Raw genomic sequence first — 22161 nt, 5'->3', positions numbered from 1 at the left:
CTAGATCTGGGTATCTTCCGAAGGTGGTGTCTAAATTCCATCTTAATGAAGAAATTGTAGTCCCGGCTTTCCAGGTGTCGGGCCTTTCTGCGGGAGATACATCGCTGGATGTGGTCTGTGCATGAAGGATCTACGTGGATCGTACCAGTGCCATCAGAAAGACAGATTCTCGCTTCATTCTCTAGGGATTTCACAAGAGAGGATGGCCTGCTGATAAGCAGACACTGGTAAGATGGCTTCGGATGACTATTTCAGAAGCATATTCTCAATATCTCCCTGTTCTGGCTAATGTCTCTGCTCACTCTACTCATAAGGTAGGTCTATCATGGTCAGCACAACGTGGTGCTTCTGCAGAGCAGATATGTAAGGCAGCCACATGGTCTTCCATTAACACATTCATTAGACAATATGCCATGGATACCTTTGCCTCTCATGCCGCTGAATTCGGGCGAAGGATTCTCCTGTCCAATCAGGAGCGTCCCCACTACTGAATTGCTTGGAAATCCCATTGTTGTCTTGTGGATAACCTGTGGACCCTGCTGGAGAAATATACGTTATGGTAAGAACTTACCGTTGATAACGGTATTTCTCCTAAGTCCACAGGGATCCTACCCTGATGCACCTGATTTGAGGATCCTTTTACTCACTAACCTCTTCCTTCTTGTACGGAAGGTTGTGCATGTGTGTTCTTATCGCCTGATTAGGGCTCTACATGATGCTCCTGCCTTGAGTTTTGGAATACAACTGATTTGCCTGAGCCAGGAGGCGGGGATATATGGATGGGCCCGTTGCATGCTGGGAGGCCAGAAAGCTTTGACCGATTGGTGCAAATCTGCTGTCGCTTCATGATATCCCATTGTTATCCTGTGGATCCTATGGACTTAGGAGAAATACCGTTATCAACGGTAAATTCTTATCATAACGTATATTTTTCTATAAAATTCTGTTGGATATGTTTGACATAGATGTTTTTAACCTAATTCAATCTTAAAAACTGTCAATTTAAATTAAGTGGTTTAATACTTTTACTAAATATTGTTGTGTGACCTCACTAGATGGTATAAATGTTCTTAGATATGCAATATCACTGCTGTATCATACCAGGGAAATGCTCGTTGTACGTACTATCATAGGCTGTCTGTTGTCTCTGCAGTGGACAAGGCATTCTTTTGGAAGGTACATTAGTGGATTACTCCCGTCACATTATAACAGACACGAATGGAAAGAAGGTGAGGAACCGTGGTTATATATCCATCTATTCCCTAATATGACATCAGTCATTCTGCACGCAACTATGATGTTATTTCCCAAAGTTTTAAAATGATTTATAATACAGATGGTATACAGCACTTGTCAGTTAAATAGCTGCTTGTAATCATTCCTGTGTGATAAGATATTATACAATTTCTGCTTATTGTAAACTAAGGATTTTGGAAACGGACAGCAGCAGTTCTATGGCCATATCAGGTAAACTAATTTATACCCCAATAAAGAAGTGCCTGGCCGTAGATAAATTATCAGGAAGCGTACTTCATTGCTTTTGCCAAGCAATGATGTCTACCATCTCTTCTACGTGGGAAATAAGTAATGCCTGAGTACTGTACTTTATATGTACCTCATATGTAATATGTAGGTGTTTCAAACTGCAAATTAGTTGGTGTGGCCTCTGAGCATATTATGATGCAGGTGTTTGTAAAAAAAGGTATGTATCAGTATAAAGCTGCCCATACACTAGGCCAACTTTCATCCAACTGTCCAACACAGTCGTCTACTTGTTAAACGTAGGGGAAAATAAATAGTTAAAAAAACAAAAACAAATGTGTGGTGGTCTCCCTCACTATCTAACCAGTAGGTCAGTGGGCCCCTAAAAAGAAAAAAGAATGCAGGACCCTCTTTCCTGGGTATAATCAGCCCTGGCACCGATAGCACCAGTGCTCTTCTCCGCATCTTATGTCCAGTGGGTATGGAGATAATGAACAAAGGTCTCTGCTGCGCTCAGCCCCTCTGTGTGAATATTCTGGTTTTCCCCGACTGGGTTCTAGGGTTGAAATGGTGATATAATTTCCCCCTAATATAGGTACTACTGATCTATGGCAAACCTTTTTTCTCTAACGTCCTAGTGGATGCTGGGGACTCCGAAAAGACCATGGGGAATAGCGGCTCCGCAGGAGACTGGGCACAAAGTAAAAGCTTTAGGACTAGCTGGTGTGCACTGGCTCCTCCCCCTATGACCCTCCTCCAAGCCTCAGTTAAGATTTTGTGCCCGAACGAGAAGGGTGCAATCTAGGTGGCTCTCCTGAGCTGCTTAGAGTAAAAGTTTAAATAGGTTTTTTATTTTCAGTGAGACCTGCTGGCAACAGGCTCACTGCATCGAGGGACTAAGGGGAGAAGAAGCGAACTCACCTGCGTGCAGAGTGGATTGGGCTTCTTAGGCTACTGGACATTGGCTCCAGAGGGACGATCACAGGCCCAGCCATGGATGGGTCCCGGAGCCGCGCCGCCGGCCCCCTTACAGATGCTGAAGCAAGAAGAGGTCCATAAATCGGCGGCAGAAGACTTTCCTGTCTTCATAAGGTAGCGCACAGCACTGCAGCTGTGCGCCATTGCTCTCAGCACACTTCACACTTCGGTCACTGAGGGTGCAGGACGCTGGGGGGGGGGCGCCCTGGGAAGCAATGAATTTACCTTATTTGGCAAAAAATACATCACATATAGCTCCTGGGCTATATGGATGTATTTAACCCCTGCCAGTTTTCCAGAAAAAAGCGGGAGAAGAGCCCGCCGTGAAGGGGGCGGGGCCTATCTCAGCACACAGCGCCATTTTTCCCACACAGCTCCGCTGGTAGGAAGGCTCCCAGAATCTCCCCTGCATCCTGCAACTACAGAAACAGGGTAAAAAAGAGAGGGGGGCACTTATTTGGCAAAATAACAGATATAAGCAGCTATAAGGGATAGACACTTATTGTAAGGTTGTCCCTATACATATATAGCGCTCTGGTGTGTGCTGGCAAACTCTCCCTCTGTCTCCCCAAGGGGCTAAGTGGGTCCTGTCCTCTATCAGAGCATTCCCTGTGTGTGTGCTGGGTGTCGGTACGTGTGTGTCGACATGTATGAGGAGGAAAATGATGTGGAGGCGGAGCAATTGCCTATAATGGTGATGTCACCCCCTAGGGAGTCGACACCTGAATGGATGGCCGTAATTAAGGAATTACGTGACAGTGTCGGCACGTTACAGAAAACTGTTGACGACATGAGACAGCCGGCAGCTCAGTTAGTGCCTGTCCAGGCGTCTCAAACACCGTCAGGGGCTATTAAACGCCCGTTACCTCAGTGGGTCGACACGGACCCAGACACAGACACTGACTCCAGTGTCGACGGTGAAGAAACAAACGTATTTTCCAGTAGGGCCACACGTTACATGATCACGGCAATGAAGGAGGTTTTGCACATCTCTGATACTGCAAGTACCACAAAAAGGGGTATTATGTGGGGTGTGAAAAAACTACCCGTAGTTTTTCCTGAATCAGATGAATTGAATGAAGTGTGTGATGAAGCGTGGGTTACCCCCGACAAAAAACTGCTAATTTCTAAAAAATTATTGGCACTATATCCCTTCCCACCAGAGGTTAGGGCTCGTTGGGAAACACCCCCTAGGGTGGATAAGGCGCTCACACGCTTATCAAAACAAGTGGCGTTACCGTCTCCAGAAACGGCCGCCCTTAAGGAGCCAGCAGATAGGAGGCTGGAAAATATCCTTAAAAGTATATACACACATACTGGTGTTATACTGCGACCAGCAATCGCCTCAGCCTGGATGTGCAGTGCTGGGGTGGCTTGGTCGGATTCCCTGACTGAAAATATTGATACCCTGGACAGGGACAATATATTATTGACTATAGAGCATTTAAAGGACGCGACAGTGGTCAGGGGATGCGGATTCCAAACGGCATATGGAAGTATTGCCGTATAAAGGGGAGGAGTTATTTGGGGGCGGTCTATCGGACCTGGTGGCCACGGCAACGGCTGGGAAATCCACCTTTTTACCCCAAGTCACCTCGCAGCAGAAAAAGATACCGCCTTTTCAGGCTCAGTCCTTTCGTCCCCATAAGGGCAAGCGGGCAAAAGGCCACTCATATCTGCCCCGGGGCAGAGGAAGGGGAAAAAGACTGCAACAGACAGCTTCTTCCCACGACCAGAAGCCCTCCCCCGCTTCTGCCAAGTCCTCAGCATGACGCTGGGGCCTTACAAGCGGACTCAGGCACGGTGGGGGCCCGTCTCAAGAATTTCAGCGCGCAGTGGGCTCACTCGCAAGTGGACCCCTGGATCCTGCAGGTAGTATCTCAGGGGTACAAATTGGAATTCGAGACGTCTCCCCCTCGCCGGTTCCTGAAGTCTGCTTTACCAACGTCTACCCCCGACAGGGAGGCGGTATTGGAAGCCATTCACAAGCTGTATTCCCAGCAAGTGATAATCAAGGTACCCCTCCTACAACAGGGAAAGGGGTATTACTCCACGCTGTTTGTGGTACCGAAGCCGGATGGCTCGGTGAGACCTATTTTAAATCTGAAAGCCTTGAACACTTACATAAAAAGGTTCAAGTTCAAGATGGAGTCACTCAGAGCAGTGATGGCGAACCTGGAAGAAGGGGACTACATGGTGTCTCTGGACATCAAGGATGCTTACCTCCATGTCCCAATTTGCCCTTCTCACCAAGGGTACCTCAGGTTTGTGGTACAGAACTGTCACTATCCGTTTCAGACGCTGCCGTTTGGATTGTCCACGACACCCCGGGTCTTTACCAAGGTAATGGCCGAAATGATGATTCTTCTTCGAAGAAAAGGCGTCTTAATTATCCCTTACTTGGACGATCTCCTGATAAGGGCACGGTCCAGAGAACAGTTAGAGGTCGGAGTAGCACTATCTCAAATAGTAGTACGACAGCACGGATGGATTCTAAATATTCCAAAATCGCAGCTGATTCCGACGACACATCTGCTGTTCCTAGGGATGATTCTGGACACAGTACAGAAAAAGGTGTTTCTCCCGGAAGAGAAAGCCAGGGAGTTATCCGACCTAGTCAGGAAACTCCTAAGACCAGGCCAGGTGTCAGTGCATCAGTGCACAAGGGTCCTGGGAAAGATGGTGGCTTCTTACGAAGCGATTCCATTCGGCAGATTCCACGCAAGAACTTTTCAGTTGGATCTGCTAGACAAATGGTCCGGATCGCATCTTCAAATGCATCAGCGGATAACCCTGTCTCCAAGGACAAGGGTGTCTCTCCTGTGGTGGTTACAGAGTGCTCATCTCCTAGAGGGCCGCAGATTCGGCATTCAGGATTGGGTCCTGGTGACCACGGATGCCAGCCTGAGAGGCTGGGGAGCAGTCACACAGGGAAAAAATTTCCAGGGCTTGTGGTCAAGCATGGAAACGTCACTTCACATAAATATCCTGGAACTAAGGGCCATTTACAATGCCCTAAGTCAGGCAAGGCCTCTGCTTCAGGGTCAGCCAGTATTGATCCAGTCGGACAACATCACGGCAGTCGCCCACGTAAACAGACAGGGCGGCACAAGAAGCAGGAGGGCAATGACGGAAGTGACCAGGATTCTTCGCTGGGCGGAAAATCATGTGATAGCACTGTCAGCAGTGTTCATTCCGGGAGTGGACAACTGGGAAGCAGACTTCCTCAGCAGGCACGATCTTCACCCGGGGGAGTGGGGACTTCACCCAGAAGTCTTCCACATGATTGTAAACCGTTGGGAAAAACCAAAGGTGGACATGATGGCGTCTCGCCTCAACAAAAAACTGGACAGATATTGCTCCAGGTCAAGGGACCCTCAGGCAATAGCTGTGGACGCTCTGGTAACACCGTGGGTGTACCGGTCAGTGTATGTGTTCCCTCCTCTTCCTCTCATACCAAAAGTACTGAGAATCATAAGAAGGAGAGGAGTAAAGACTATACTCGTGGCTCCGGATTGGCCAAGAAGGACTTGGTACCCGGAAATTCAAGAGATGCTCACGGAAGACCCGTGGCCTCTACCTCTAAGACAGGACCTGCTCCAGCAGGGACCATGTCTGTTCCAAGACTTACCGCGGCTGCGTTTGACGGCATGTCGGTTGAACGCCGGATCCTGAAGGAAAAAGGCATTCCGGATGAAGTCATCCCTACCCTGATCAAAGCCAGGAAGGATGTAACCGTACAACATTATCACCGTATTTGGCGTAAATATGTTGCGTGGTGCGAGGCCAGGAAGGCCCCTACGGAGGAATTTCAACTGGGTCGATTCCTGCATTTCCTGCAAACAGGACTGTCTATGGGCCTCAAATTAGGGTCCATTAAGGTTCAAATTTCGGCCCTGTCGATGTTCTTCCAAAAAGAACTAGCTTCTGTTCCTGAAGTTCAGACGTTTGTCAAGGGAGTACTGCATATACAGCCTCCTTTTGTGCCTCCAGTGGCACCTTGGGATCTCAATGTAGTGTTGGGATTCCTAAAATCACATTGGTTTGAACCACTCACCACTGTGGACTTGAAATATCTCACATGGAAAGTGGTAATGCTGTTAGCCCTGGCTTCAGCCAGGCGTGTATCAGAATTGGCGGCTTTATCCTATAAAAGCCCTTACCTAATTTTTCATACGGACAGGGCAGAATTGAGGACTCGTCCTCAATTTCTCCCTAAGGTGGTTTCAGCATTTCACTTAAACCAACCTATTGGGGTGCCTGCGGCTACTAGGGACTTGGAGGATTCCAAGTTGCTGGACGTAGTCAGGGCCCTGAAAATATATGTTTCCAGGACGGCTGGAGTCAGAAAATCTGACTCGCTGTTTATCCTGTATGCACCCAACAAGCTGGGTGCTCCTGCTTCTAAGCAGACGATTGCTCGTTGGATTTGTAGTACAATTCAGCTTGCACATTCTGTGGCAGGCCTGCCACAGCCAAAATCTGTAAAGCCCATTCCACACGGAAAGTGGGCTCATCTTGGGCGGCTGCCCGAGGGGTCTCGGCTTTACAACTTTGCCGAGCTGCTACTTGGTCAGGGGCAAACACGTTTGCTAAATTCTACAAATTTGATACCCTGGCTGAGGAGGACCTGGAGTTCTCTCATTCGGTGCTGCAGAGTCATCCGCACTCTCCCGCCCGTTTGGGAGCTTTGGTATAATCCCCATGGTCCTTTCGGAGTCCCCAGCATCCACTAGGACGTTAGAGAAAATAAGAATTTACTTACCGATAATTCTATTTCTCATAGTCCGTAGTGGATGCTGGGCGCCCATCCCAAGTGCGGATTGTCTGCAATACTTGTACATAGTTATTGTTACAAAAATCGGGTTATTGTTGTTGTGAGCCATCTTTTCAGAGGCTCCTTCTGTTATCATGCTGTTAACTGGGTTCAGATCACAGGTTGTACAGTGTGATTGGTGTGGCTGGTATGAGTCTTACCCGGGATTCAAAATCCTTCCTTATTGTGTACGCTCGTCCGGGCACAGTATCCTAACTGAGGCTTGGAGGAGGGTCATAGGGGGAGGAGCCAGTGCACACCAGCTAGTCCTAAAGCTTTTACTTTGTGCCCAGTCTCCTGCGGAGCCGCTATTCCCCATGGTCCTTTCGGAGTCCCCAGCATCCACTACGGACTATGAGAAATAGAATTATCGGTAAGTAAATTCTTATTTGCTGATGTATCAATAATATCAAAATGTGCAAACATGTATCTTATAAATGCAACACGACAATATGGTGTTCTGGTATAAACATGTACTGTTATGATGATACAGTGTTACAGCTGATTGCAAGGTTTCATCAGTGAACAGTGACAAAGCTGATACATCAGTACTAAGAACAATATGTTACATAATCCTTCTTATGGAGCATATGCTGTCTGATGGGTCTAAATAACTTTGGCTCGAGTATTTTACTCGTTCTAACTCTAAAGGGCCCCATACACTAGAGCGATAATGCCCGATTTAATCCGATTTCGGACATTCGGCCTGATATATCGGATGAAATCGGGCATTTATTAGGTGTTTCCGATCCGATGCGCGTTCCCGTGAGCACATTCAATCAGGTCCGACCTGGGGGCATGGCTGGGATTGCCCAAGATACATCGGATGCAAAAAGACAGCATCCGATGTATCCTGCCCCCCGGGAGGCTGCCGGTGTGATCGCCTGCAATCGCCTCTGACATACGGTCTGATAAGTGTACGGGGCCTCTAACAAGGTTGTCCTTATCAATAGTGCAGGACTGTCCGGTGGTAGGAATGGTGCCCCATTTCCCTACGATATTTATATTTCAGCGGTTAACACATTGCGGCTGTTACTAGGTGTTGAATGTGGAGTACCGGGATGTCCTCCTCCTGGATGGAGGGCAGAAGATGGGCTAAAGGTACTACCAAAGGGCTCTTGGCTGACTGGCTCAGCCACGGGATCAGAGCCCGCGGTGTGTCCTTTTTTTATGGCAGGTCCGGTGACTGGAGCTGTACGCTGCGCCTGTCATTGCCTGGGGAGGGGATTCACTGGCTAGGGCTCGTGTGAACCTTTTGTTGGGACCCCCTCCACTGCAGGGACTCGCCTTGTTTCTTTCCGCCGCTTAACTCCCACCTCCTCGCCAGTCGTCAGCGCTGTGGTTCCCCTGCGTCCGATTTCCTCTTTGCGCCTGTCATGTGCTTGTGGATTATGGGAGATTGTGTTCAAACTGATGTCTAACTTGATTGGGGTTAATATGCCATTTTGTAGGCAGGTGTTTTTTTTTGTTTTTGTTTGGATGCCTTTATCTGATCTCTGACTGTTGCTGATATCTGTCTCCAGCTTGAGTTTTGGTTGGTCAATTGTTTCATTGTTGTACTTCAATGGCTTTTGTTGTATAATTTAACACCAGTAATGTCCATATGTAGCGCACTTCTTCTTGTCCACAACTGATCTGATATCTACACACATTATCAATGCAATAGTTATTGTGAATAAATACATATTATTTTGATTCATGTTAAAGTTCCTAATATAACATGGGGCATTCCTTTTTGCTGTGTACCATATATTCATGTCGATGTCAGTGTTTTTGTTGGTACATATACTGTATAACAGTCGCATTTCAGTGTCGTTGTGTGGTTTGCTTTAGATATATATCCTCTATGTTGTGAGTGATTGTTCCCCATATTAATATGTGGGCTTGATGTAAATTATATGTCTAACTAAAACTCCGTACACACTGGTTGACACACTAGATCAGTGGTCTCCAACCTTCATTGGGGTGTGAGCTACTTTCAGGAAATAAAACCCCTGAAAGAGCTCCCCTCTCCCCCAAATGCGCATGTGTTCCTGTGAAAGTGGGTGTGGCCTCCCAACTACAAATGCCCCCCAGCAGTACCAGATACACACAAATAATGCCCCCCAGCAGTGCCAGATACACACAAATAAAGCCCCCCAGCAGTGCCAGATACACACAAATAATGCCCCCCAGCAGTGCCAAAACAAACTGTACAGTCAAATTATGCTCCATCAGTATACACCTGCATTGTGCTAATTATTGCAGCCATTGCCACACCTATTTAGACTCTAAATAGGTGTGGTGATGGCTGCAAAAATCAGCCCGCGAGCGACGGGTTGGCGACCGCTGCACTAGACGATATGAACGATAACTATTTTTTTTGCAAGATCTGTCGTTCTTATCGTCCAGAGTGTATGGATGAACGATGCGTGCACCCGCAGGTTGTTCTCATTCATCCATAATCTACCGAACATGCAGCTCAATGTTAACTGTATTGTTGAGCTGCATATGCGGTGGGTGACGTCACTGAACGATATCGTACATCGATATCGTTCAGTGTGTATGCACTGATGATCTCCCCTATTTACCAATCAGCGATATAGTGCTGATTGCTAACTAGGGGAGGTTGCCCAGTGTGTTACCTGTTAGAGCTAAAATTTACAATTGGACAATTTCTGGTGCTTGGCTTCAAATGGCAGTTACTTCCTACAGTTAATGTAGCACTTTCACTACTAAGGGGGATATCCTATTAGCCCTGGTAAAACATTGGGTGCAATAAACATGTTTTTTACTGTTTTCCCCAAAATGTCACCTTTAAAAAAATAAAAATGTATTTTATTTTTTATTTATTTATTTTACAGGCTATTCTGATCGCCTGTAAAAAGAGAATAAAAAAAAATCCTTTCTCCCGAAAACACACAGGTTCAGTGAAACCTGTGTGTTTTCCGTAGAAACAGCCCCGTTTTTGCACGAAAATGGGGCCGTTTCCGGGAATTTGGTTTCGCCTGCCCGAGGTAGGTAAAACAAAATCCCCCATAAGCCGCATCTCATGCCGGCTTATCGGGGCTAATTAGATAGTCCCCGGCGGGACAATTAGCCGCAGTAAATTACCGGGGCTAATAGGATATCTTCCTTAGATTTATAGTTTCGGATTATAAACTGCTGATAGCATGGGTCGGCTGTAATCATGTACAAGGTTAAACCATGCCTTGTACTTGATTGCCCCTTTGAAAAAAACGTCTGAATTTGGCCAGCATTTCGCACAGCCGCTGAACTTGGGCGTCATTACATCCGGCCCCTTATCTTTATACCTTAAGGATATTTGGGATTGTAAACTGGTGTTACCTTGGCTTTATAACTCTACCTGCTGATAATATGTAGCTTCAGGATTAGCTAAAGATAGTATCTTGCTCTTTTATAGGCTACTGTGTTTTCACATTTTACTTAAAACAAACTATTGGATATTTTGTACTTTTACAGCATTTCTCTTGACGTTTTCCCGCACTTTTCTCACAGAGCATAGATAGGAACATTGTCCATTCCTATATGTTACATTGTTGCTGCTGTTACTTTAGGTTATAGTGTAAGGCATGTACACACGGTGAGATAAATCTGTAAGATTTTGACTATAGAGTCAAAATCTTAAGGAAAGTTAGTGCACATCTCAAGGTGTTAGGCTGCTTGCGATACCGATTCGATCCTGATGCATACTCCCATGGGGTCAGCATCGCAAGGCTAGATAGACTGTGCAGGCAAGTCAGTCTTGACTATCTAGTGTACTTTCTCTAACGTCCTTGAGGATGCTGGGACTCCGTAAGGACCATGGGGAATAGACGGGCTCCGCAGGAGATAGGGCACTTTAAGAAAGCTTTGGATTCTGGGTGTGCACTGGCTCCTCCCTCTATGCCCCTCCTCCAGACCTCAGTTTTACACTGTGCCCAGAGCGAGATGGGTGCACTGCAGGGAGCTCCCTGAGTTCTCTGCCTAGAAAGCATTTTTGTTAGGATTTTTTCTACATTTTTACAGGGAGCACTGCTGGCAACAGGCTCCCTGCATCGAGGGACTGGGCAACCTCCCCAACCTCCCCTATCTTGTCTAAGATAGGCTCTGCTTCCTCGGCTACTGGACACCATTAGCTCCAGAGGGGGTGTACGCAGGTTCTTACTGGGCGTCCACCCCCAGAGCCACGCCGCCGTTCTCCTCACAGAGCCAGAAGAAACGAAGTCAGAAGACGTCTCAGGCGGCAGAAGCCTTCAGAGCTTCACTGAGGTAACGCACAGCACTGCAACTGTATATGTATATAAAAGAGCCCCCGCCATATTTTAGTAAGTTTGAGCGGGACAGAAGCCTGCCGCCGAAGGGGCGGGGCTTCTCCCTCAGCACTCACCAGCGCCATTTTCTCTCCACAGCACCGCTGAGAGGTAGCTCCCCGGACTCTCCTTTGCTTGACACACGGTGAAGAGGGTTTTAAAGTAGAGGGGGGGCACATATTTGGCGATTATACATTACAGCAGCGCTACTGGGTAAACATTCTGTGTTTTTTCCTGGGTCATATAGTGCTGGGGTGTGTGCTGGCATACTCTCTCTCTGTCTCTCCAAAGGGCCTAGGGGGAACCTGTCTTTTAGATAAGAGATTCCCTGTGTGTGTGGTGTGTGTCGACATGTCTGCGGTAAAAGGCTCTCCTAAGGAAGAGATGGAGCAAATCTGTGTGTGGGGTGTCTCCGTCGACAACGCCGACACCTGATTGGATATGTGAAATTAAGTGCTAAGATGAACTTATTACAAAAGATTAGAGAACAGACAGGGAATCTACCCATGTCTGCCCCTATGTCACAGAGACCTTCAGAGTCTCACAACACTCACTATCCAAAATAATAGACACTGTTATCGACACGGAGTCTGACTCCAGTGTCGACTACGATAATGCAAAGTACAGCCAAGACTGGCAGAAAAGTATTCAATATATGATTATTGTAATAAAAGATGTTTTGCATATCACTGATGACTCATCTGTCCCTGACACGAGGGTACACATGTTTAAGGGGAAGAAAGCTGAGGTAAATTTCCCTCCTCTCATGAAGAAAAAGAGCGGGAATCTCCAGACAAGAAGCTGCAGCTTCCCAAAAAGAATTCTCAGGGAATATCCTTTACCTAATGGGGCCAGGATAAGATGGGAACTTCCCCTAGGGTGTACAAGGCATTGACACGTTTACCCAAAAAGGTAGCGCTGACTTATCAGCTATCCTCAGGGATCCTGCAGATAGCATGCAGTAAAAGTACTTTGAAGTCCATTTACACACTTTCTGGTACACTACTCAGACCGGCGATTGTGTCGGCATGGGTTTATAGCGCTGTAGCAGTGTAGACAGATACCTTATCAGCGGAGATTGAAACCCTAGATAAGGATGCCATGTTATTGTCCCTAGTATATGTGTATATATATATATATATATATATATATATATATATATATATATATATATATATATATATATGTGTAAAAGATGTTGTCTTATATATATATATAAGACATGCCCAAAGAGACGTTAGTCTACTGGGTTCTAGAGTCAACGCTATGTCGATTTCTGCTAGACTTGTCCTGTGGAACATGCAATGGACAGGTGATGCCGACTAAAAGAGGCATATGGAGGGTTTACCTCACAAGGCTGAGGAATTGTGTGGAGAAGGGCTCTCAGACCTGGTCTCCACAGCTATAGCTGGTTATTCTGATCTTTTGCCTTATATTCCCTCACAGACTAAGAAGGCACGACATTATCAAATGCAGTCCTTTCGGTCGCAGAATAACAAAGTATGAGGAGCGTCCTTTCTTACCAGAGGTAAGGGCACGGGGCACAACTAGTTCCCAGGAACAGAAGTCCTCCCCGGCCTCTGCTACATCCACCGCAGGATGCGGGAGCTCCGTAAGGGAGTCCGTCCCAGGGGGAGCACGTCTTCGACTCTTCAGCCACATCTGAGTTCACTCACAGGTGGATCCCGGGGCAATAAAAATTGTTCTCAGGGTTACAAAGGAATTCGAAAGGTGCCTCCTCGCCGGTTTTCCTTATCTGACCTACCGGCTTCTCCCCCAGCAGGGGAGTTATATTAAATACAATTCACACATTGTATCTCCAACAGGTGGTGCTCAAGGTTCTCCTCCTGCAACAAGGAAGGGGCTATTACTCAACCTTGGCTGTAGTCCCGAATACGTACGGTTTGGTCAGACCTATTTAAAATTAAAACCTCTGAACCTATACTGGAAAAGGTTCAAATTTAAGGTGGAATCGCTCAGAGTGATCATGGCCAGCCTGGAAAGGGGGGATTTGATGGTGTATCTAGACATAAAGGCTGTATACCTTCATGTTCCCATTTATCCACCCCATCAGGCGTACCTGAGAATTGCGGTACAGTATTGTCATTACCAATTTCAGGGTAATGGGCGGAAATGATGGTGCTCCTACGCAAGCTAGGAGTCACAGTTGTTGTCCCATACTTGGACGATCTCCTATAAGGCGAGATCAAAAGAGCAGTTGTTGAACAGCTTGTCACTTTCGCTGAAGGTGTCACAGCAACACGGCTAGTTTCTCAATATCCCGAAGTCACAGTTGGTTCCTATGACTAGTCTGCCCTTCTTGGGTATGATTCTGGATACGGACCAGAAAGGGGTTTACCTTCAGATAGAGAAGGCCCAGGAACTCATGACTCTGGTCAGGAACTTATTGAAACCAAGACAGGTGTCGGCATCGCTGCACCCAAGTCCGGGGAAAATCATTCCCTTCGGCAGGTTCCATGCGAGGTCTTTCAAATGGGACCTACTGGACAAGTGGTCCGGGTCACATCTACAGATTCATCAGTTGATCACCCTCTCCCCCAGGGCCAGGGTATCTCTCCTGTGGTGGCTGCAGGGTGCTCGCCTTCTATAGGGCCGCAGGTTCGGCATTCAGGACTGGATCCTGGTGACCACGGACGCGAGCCTCCGAGGTTGGGGAGCAGCCACACAGGGAAAAATAAAATGTCCAAGGTCTTTGGTCAAGTCTAGAGACTTGTCTTCACTTCTTGGAACTAAGGGCCATATACAACGCCCTACGTCAGGCGGAGACCCTACTTCGCGACCAACCGGTTCTGATCCAGTCAGACAACGTCACTGCAGTAGCTCATGTAAACCGCCAAGGCGGCACAAGGAGCAGAGTGGCGATGGCGGAAGCCACCAGAATTCTTCGCTGGGCGGAGAATCATGTAAGCGCACTGTCAGCAGTGTTCATTCCGGGAGTGGACGACTGGGAAGCAGACTTCCTCAGCGGACACGACCTACGTCCTGGAGAGTGGGGACTTCATCAGGAAGTCTTAGCACAGATTGCAATTCGGTGGAGACTGCCACTGATAGACATGATGGCGTCCCGCCTCAACACAAAGCCGCAGAGTTATTGCGCCAGGTCAGGAGACCCTCAGGCAGTAAGCTGTGGACGCCCTAGTGACACCATGGGTGTTCCGGTCGGTCTCTGTGTTTACTCCTCTTTCTCTCATACCCATGGTGTTGAGGATAATAAGAAAGAGGAGTGAGACCAATTCTCATTGTTCCAGATTGGACACTGAGGACCTGGTATCCAGATCTGCAGGAAATGCTCACAGAGAATCCGTGGCCTCTTGCTCTAAGACAGGACCTGCTGCAGCAGGGGCCCTGTCTGTTCCAAGACTTACCGCGGCTGCGTTTGACGGCATGGCGGTTCAACGCAGGATCCTAGCGATAATGGGTATTCCGGAGGAGGTCATTCCTACCCTAATTAAGGCTAGGAAGGAAGTGACATTGAAACATTATCACTGAATATGGCGAAAATATGTTTCTTGATGTGAGGCCAGGAATGCTTCTATGGAGGAATTCCTTTTGGGCCGTCTGTTTCGCTTCCTTCAAACTGGAGCGAACTTGGGCCTGAAATTAGGATCGATAAAGGGTCAAATTTCGGCCTTATCCATTTTCTTCTAAAAAGAATTGGCTTCTCTTCCTGAAGTACAAACGTTTGTGTAGGGAGTACTGCATTTTTAGCCTCCTTTTGTACCGCCGGTGGCGCCTTGGGACCTTAACGTGGTGTTACGGTTCCTTAAGTCACATTGGATTTCTTTTCTTTATAGAAATAAGCCTTCTCTTGAGGTACAGGAGTGGCTTCCGTGACTTCCAGAACTTCCCTTATAGCTACAATCATATATTGTATATTTTTTGCCAATTTATGATCTATTTCTCTGGAGTCACTATCGTCGACACAAGAATCAATGTCCGTGTCGGTATCAGTATTCACAATATTCGCAAATGGTCTCTTATGTGACCCAGAGGGGTCGCCTGCGGATGAAAGAACAGAGCCCTGAAAAATCACATCCTCCACAGATTTTCTCCAGCACTCAGCATGAGGTTCAGACTTATCTAATCTCCTATTGATATGATGCATACTATCACGTATTTCTTTCACCCATGCAGGCTCTTGGTGTGCCGGCAGCGCCACCACATTACGGAGGAACTCCCTGCCTCAGACATGTCTTACACACGTGTACAACACACACTCACAGACACACTGGGACTTATAGGGGACAGACCCACAGTAAAATCTGTCAGAGGGACACAGTTTAGGAGCAGCCAGTTCACAACCCAGCGCCAAAGAAAAAATCTGCGTGCCGCGTACTTTGTACACAGACAAAATCCCCGTCTCGCATACTCCATACACAGAAACCTTTAATCGCTATTATATTGAGCACAATATGTATTAGCACCCAGGCCCCCCCCTTTTTTCACCATGATACTTGTTCAGAAGTGGAGGAGGACCAGCTTCTTCTCTGCAGTCTGTGAATGAGAGAAAATGGCGCTGAACAGTGTGCTGGCTGCCTGAGGAGAAAGCTCCGCCCCCGCAATGGCGCGTTTCTCCTCAGATTTTTCACATAATATTTATACTGGCGGGGGTAGGGCTGTGCCTTGGCATCTTATGCCCCCTTTTATCCAGTTTACAAGGTTATTTGCTGCCCAGGGCGCCCGCCCCCCAGCGCCCTGCACCATACAGTGCCTGTGTATGTGAGGGCAGCAATGGCGCACTGCGCTCCCGCCAGCCGCACGGTACCTCAGCCGTCACTTTGCTTGATTGAAGATCTGTCTTCATACACTCACCTGTCTTCTGACTTCTGGCTCTGTGAGGGGGGTGACTGCGTGCTGTGGGAGTGAGCATCTAGACACGGCTAGCGTTCAGTTCCCTTCAGGAGCTAATGGTGTCCTGTCAGCCAGAAGCAGAGCCATGAAACTCTTCAGGAAGTTGGTTCCTACTTCTGCCCCCTCAGTCCCACGAAGCAGGGAGACTGTTGCCAGCAGTTCTCCCTGAAAATAAAAAACCTAACATAAGTCTTTTCAGAGAAACTCAGTAGAGCTCCTCAGAGTGCATCCAGTCTGCCTGGGCACATTTCTAAAACTGAGATCTGGAGGAGGGGCATAGAGGGAGGAGCCAGTTCACACCTATTGAAAAGTCTTAAGAGTGCCCATGGCTCCTGCGGAACCGTCTATACCCCATGTTCATGATGTGGACCCCAGCATCCTAGGACGTATGAGAAATGATTTTAGTTTCAAAAAAATAAAAAATAAGTTTTATTTTAATATATTTTTTTAAACATCGGTCGGGAACATTGCGACCATCGGAAACATCGATGTTTTACACTTTCCCAGTGGCTGCTATTGTCTGCAGCCGCTGGGGGGGATCCTGCCGTGATGACCGATCAGCAATGATTGGCAGCACAGCAACACTGTGGGGAGGGTGCAGGGAGGCAGCAGCAGCGGAGTGAAGTTTCCCTTCCCTGTCGCTGCTAGCACTGTTTATCTGATTGGTCGCATCCTGTGCAGCAGATGAAACACTGCCAGATGCGACCATGCCAGGCAAGTGGTTACTGCAAATGTATTTAATGAAATAAATTGCTGTTTTCAAACTAGCAGCTGTTTTTTTGAGCGCTCCCATTATTGTTTTTTAAGGTTCCACAATGACCTGAGCAATGTACTTAGCTCATTCTGGAAACATTGACTCGTCCGTCGTACTGCCCAATGGCTAGTCTGGGGTTCCTCTATCACATTCTGCACAAAGGGCTCCTGGCTATGTGCAACATTTTGATAATTTTGTTCCACACTTTGAGCATGCATAAAATAATGCAGAAGAACCACCCTGCTTTGCTAAGTTTCTGTGCCTTTCCTGTCATGCATTATAAGAATGACAGACGAAGAGGACAGACTCCTTATAGTCAATAAGTACTAAGCCTACCTAATTCTCTTATGGAATAGTGCAGGAAGAAACAGAATTAAAATGTCTATGTACGAATTTGACTAAGTGCCAATTTTGACAATACTTTGTACTAGATAGTACACATGGGCGTAGCCAGAAATGTGTGGGCCCCATAGCAACATTTTGAAGGAGCCCCTGTCCCAATGCTTCTAGAGCAGGGGTGGCCAACCAGTCAGAGACAGAGACAAAAAAAAATTGTTAGGTACGTCATAGAGCCGACATCGAGCCGTAGGCGCACATGCAAAAATGGGGTGTGGCCATGTGCCTTCTAGGCCACGCCCCTGGTAAAAAATATATTGAAAAAGCCAGATCCAAAATAAAATACATTGAAAAAGCCACTTCCACAGAAAATAATTGTAAAAGCCAGATCCACATAATACACTTCAGCTCCCCTATGTGTCACTCCAGCCAGCACCCTCCTGTGTCACTTCAGCCAGCACCCTCCTGTGTCACTTCAGCCAGCACCCGCCTGTGTCACTTCAGCTTCCCCCAATTTATGCGACTTCAGCAGCCCCTTATGTGTCCTCTGTTTGCTGGTGGGTGTCTCATCTGTAGTATCTGACTCCCTCAGTTCTAAGTCCCCGTAATGCTGCTGCGTGTTTTTCTGGAGAGCAGTGGTTTCCGGATCTGTTGTGGTCATGTGACTTTGTGTGTTAGGAGCCACATTTGAAGAAAGAAAGAGCCGCATGTGGCTCAAGAGCCACAGGTTGGCCACCGCTGTTCTAGAGGGACACCTCTCTGCAGTAGTTGTTCATTGTATGTCCCTTAATAGTGTCCTAGTTTACTTACTGAAATATAGAAGTGCCTTAATGTTATCCCCCATAGAACTGCCCTTGTTTATTTTATAGACCATAGTATGTCACGTCGTAGGGCTGCCAGTACACATTATGCAATACAGTACAGTGTCCACAGTTCATATTATGCCACACTATGGTGCCTCCTCTTCATATTGTGCCACATTACAGTGCCCCAGTTCATATCACTACCTGTAACATTATAATGCTCTCCAGTTTATTTTATACCACAGTAGAAGGAGCAGGTCCAGGGGTGTAACTAGATACAGTATATTGTAGGACGAAAGGCAAAAGTTTGTAAGGGCCCCTATGTACCACCCAATGGTTGAAAATGTATACAACACATGTAACTTTGATAGGGAAGGTGGGCCCTTCTCAGCTCTGGGCCCCATAGCAGCTGCACTCCCTGCATCTATGGTAGCTACGCCCTTGATAATAAGATTTTTCTTACCGGTAAATCTATTTCTCGTAGTCCGTAGAGGATGCTGGGACTCCGTAAGGACCATGGGGAATAGACGGACTCCGCAGGAGATAGGGAACTTTAAGAAAGCTTTGGATTCGGGGTGTGCACTGGCTCCTCCCTCTATGCCCCTCCTCCAGACCTCAGTTAGGGAAACTGTGCCCAGAGAAGATGGACAGTACGAGGAAGGATTTTTGTAAATCTAAGGGCGAGCTCCATACCAGCCACACCAATCACACCGTATAACTTGTGATAAACTACCCAGTTAACAGTATGAACAACATAGCCTCGGTTCAACCAATAAACTATAACATAACCCTTATGTAAGCAATAACTATATACAAGTCTTGCAGAAGAAGTCCGCACTTGGGACGGGCGCCCAGCATCCTCTACGGACTACGAGAAATAGATTTAACGGTAAGTAAAATCTTATTTTCTCTAACGTCCTTGAGGATGCTGGGACTCCGTAAGGACCATGGGGATTATACCAAAGCTCCCAAACGGATGGGAGAGTGCGGATGACTCTGCAGCACCGAATTGATCAAACAGGAGGTCTTCCTCAGCCAGGGTATCAAACTAACAGAACTTTGCAAAGGTATTTGACCCCGACCAAGTAGCAGCTCGGCACAGCTGTAGTGCCGAGACCCCTCGGCAGCCGCCCAAGAAGAGCCCACCTTCCTAGTGGAATGGGCCTAAACCGATTTAGGTAACGGCAATCCTGCCGTAGAATGCGCCAGCTGAATCGTGTTACAGATCCAGCGAGCAATAGTCTGCTTTGAAACAGGGCCGCCAACCTTGTTGGCTGTATACAGGACAAACAGTGCTTCTGTTTTGCAGATCCTAGCCGTTCTGGCCACGTAAATTATCAAAGCCCTGACCACATCAAGGGACTCGGAATCCTCCAAGTCACGCGTAGCCACAGGTACGACAATAGGTTGGTTCATATGAAAGGATGAGACCACCTTTGGCAGGAATTGAGGACGGGTCCGCAATTTCGCTCTATCCATATGGACAATCAGATAGGGCTTTTAGTGAGAAAAGCCTCCAATTCCGAAACTCGCCTAGCCGAAGCCAAGGCTAACAACATGACCACCTTCCAGGTGAAATATTTCAACACCACTGACTTAAGTGGTTCAAACCAAGGTCACTTTCCCTCCTTCCCGTGAGCTTAATACTCTCTTTGAAGGGATGTGGGTTAATCCCGAAAATACATTTTGTTTTCCCAAGAGAATTCGGATAGCTTTTCCTTTCCCGGTGGAGGACAGGAAAAAATGGGAGTCACCCCCTGTGTTAGACAGTGCTCTGTCCAGGTTGACAAAGAAGGTAATTCTCCCTGCACCTGGGACGGCTTCACTAAAGGAGCCAGCAGGCCGCAAAATGGAGACTACATTAAAATCCATTTATGTTGCCAATGGTACGCTGCTCAGACCCACAATTGCTTGCGCGTGGGTGAGTCGCGCTATTGAAAAATGGTCCGAAAGCGTGCCATCAGAAATTGACACGATTGATAAAGATGAGATACTCCTTAAGTTAGGGAATATCAAAGACGCTGCCGCATACATGCTAGAAGCGATGAAAGATATTGGACTCTTGAGTTCACAAGCCGCTACCATGGCAGTATCGGCTCGGCGGGCATTGTGGATTCGCCAGTGGATGTGGATGCAGATTCCAAAAGAAATATGGAGGCTCTACCATATAAAGGTGAGGCCTTATTTGGCGATGGACTGGATGCGTTAGTCTCGGCGGCTACCGCAGGTAAGTCGACATTTTTGCCCTCTGCGCCTGCACCAGCAAAAAAGACATATCACCGCACATGCAGTCCTTTCGGCCCAATAAATACAAAAAAGCGAGAGGTTCCCCCTTCTTTGCAGGTAGGGGAAAGGGAAAGAAGTCCACAGTGGCTTCAGGTTCCCAGGAGCAGAAGTCTACCCCTACTTCTGCCAAATCTTCAGCATGACGCTGGGGCTCCTTTTGCGGGAGGCCGCTCGGGTGGGGGCACGTCTCAAACTGTTCAGCCAAGGTTGGATTCTGTCTGGCCTGGACCCCTGGGTTTTGCAGATAGTATCCCAGGGGTACAAGCTGGAGTTTCAAGACGTTCACATAAACGTGCTGGAATTGAGAGCCATTTACAACGGCCGTCAACAAGCGGTACGTCTTCTTCTAGATCATCCCGTGCAGATCCAGTCGGACAATGTAACAGCAGTCGCGTACATAAACAGGCAGGGCGGAACGAAAAGCAGAGCGGCAATGGCAGAGGTGACGAAGATCCTCCTCTGGGCAGAAAAACATGTAAAGGCTCTGTCGGCAATTTTCATTCCGGGAGTTGACAACTGGGAAGCGGACTTCCTCAGCAGACACGATCTCCATCCAGGAGAATGGGGCCTCCACCAAGAAGTCTTCGCAGAGGTGACAAGTCTTTGGGGAGTTCCTCAAGTAGACATGATGGCATCTTGTCTCAACAAGAAGCTTCAGAAATATTGTTCCAGGTCGAGAGACCCTCAAGCAATAGCAGTGGATGCGCTAGTCCGGTCAGTGTATGTCTTCCCTCCACTTCCGCTGATCCCCAAAGTTCTCAGGATCATAAGAAGAACAAGGGTTCGAGCAATCTTCATTGCCCCAGACTGGCCAAGGAGGGCTTGGTACCCAGATCTTCAGGAGTTGCTCATAGAAGATCCTCGGCCTCTTCTTCTTCGCGAGGACCTTCTGCAGCAGGGGCCGTGAGTGTATCACGACTTACCGCGGCTACGTTTGACGGCATGGCTGTTGAGCGCCGGTTCCTAGCCCGAAAGGGTATTCCCAAGGAAGTCATCCCCACCATTATTCAGGCTAGGAAAGGAGTAAGGTCGAAACATTGCCACCGTATTTGGAGAAAATATGTGTCTTGGTGTGAATCCAAGAAGGCTCCTACGGAAGAGTTTCAGTTGGGACGTTTTCTCCATTTTCTGCAGGCTGGTGTGGAGGCTGGCCTCCGATTGGTGTCAATCAAGGTCCAGATTTCGGCCTTGTCCGTGTTCTTCCAAAATCCTCCAGAAGTTCAGACCTCTGTGAAAGGGGTTCTGCACATCCAGCCTCCATTTGTGCCTCCTGTGGCACTATGGGACCTTAACGTGGTGTTGCAGTTCCTTCAGTCGGATTGGTTTGAGCCTCTACAAGAGATAGAGTTGAAGTTTCTCACTTGGAAAGTGGTGATGCTTTTGGCGTTGGCATCCGCACGGCGGGTGTCTGAATTAGGGGCCTTGTCTCACAAGAGCCCTTACCTGATCTTCCATGAAGATAGGGCAGAGTTGAGAATTCGTCAACATTTTCTTCCAAAGGTGGTTTCATCTTTCCACATAAACCAACCTATTGTGGTGCCA

General features: G+C 47.6%; 1 protein-coding gene across 2 annotated transcripts in view; it reads left to right on the top strand.

The window, feature by feature from the left end:
• ARPIN (actin related protein 2/3 complex inhibitor) overlaps nucleotides 1-22161 on the top strand; it is an 83554-nt gene that overhangs the window by 45527 nt on the left and 15866 nt on the right. For both annotated transcript variants that reach the window (XM_063925824.1, XM_063925825.1), the window contains exon 2: nucleotides 1154-1229. In XM_063925824.1, the coding sequence (XP_063781894.1) occupies nucleotides 1154-1229 (76 nt within the window). The remainder of the gene's footprint in view (nucleotides 1-1153; nucleotides 1230-22161) is intronic.

Source organism: Pseudophryne corroboree, chromosome 6 (assembly GCF_028390025.1).
Source record: "Pseudophryne corroboree isolate aPseCor3 chromosome 6, aPseCor3.hap2, whole genome shotgun sequence".
Classification (NCBI taxonomy): Eukaryota; Metazoa; Chordata; class Amphibia; order Anura; family Myobatrachidae; genus Pseudophryne; species Pseudophryne corroboree.
This window is presented reverse-complemented; position numbering and strand designations above follow the sequence as displayed.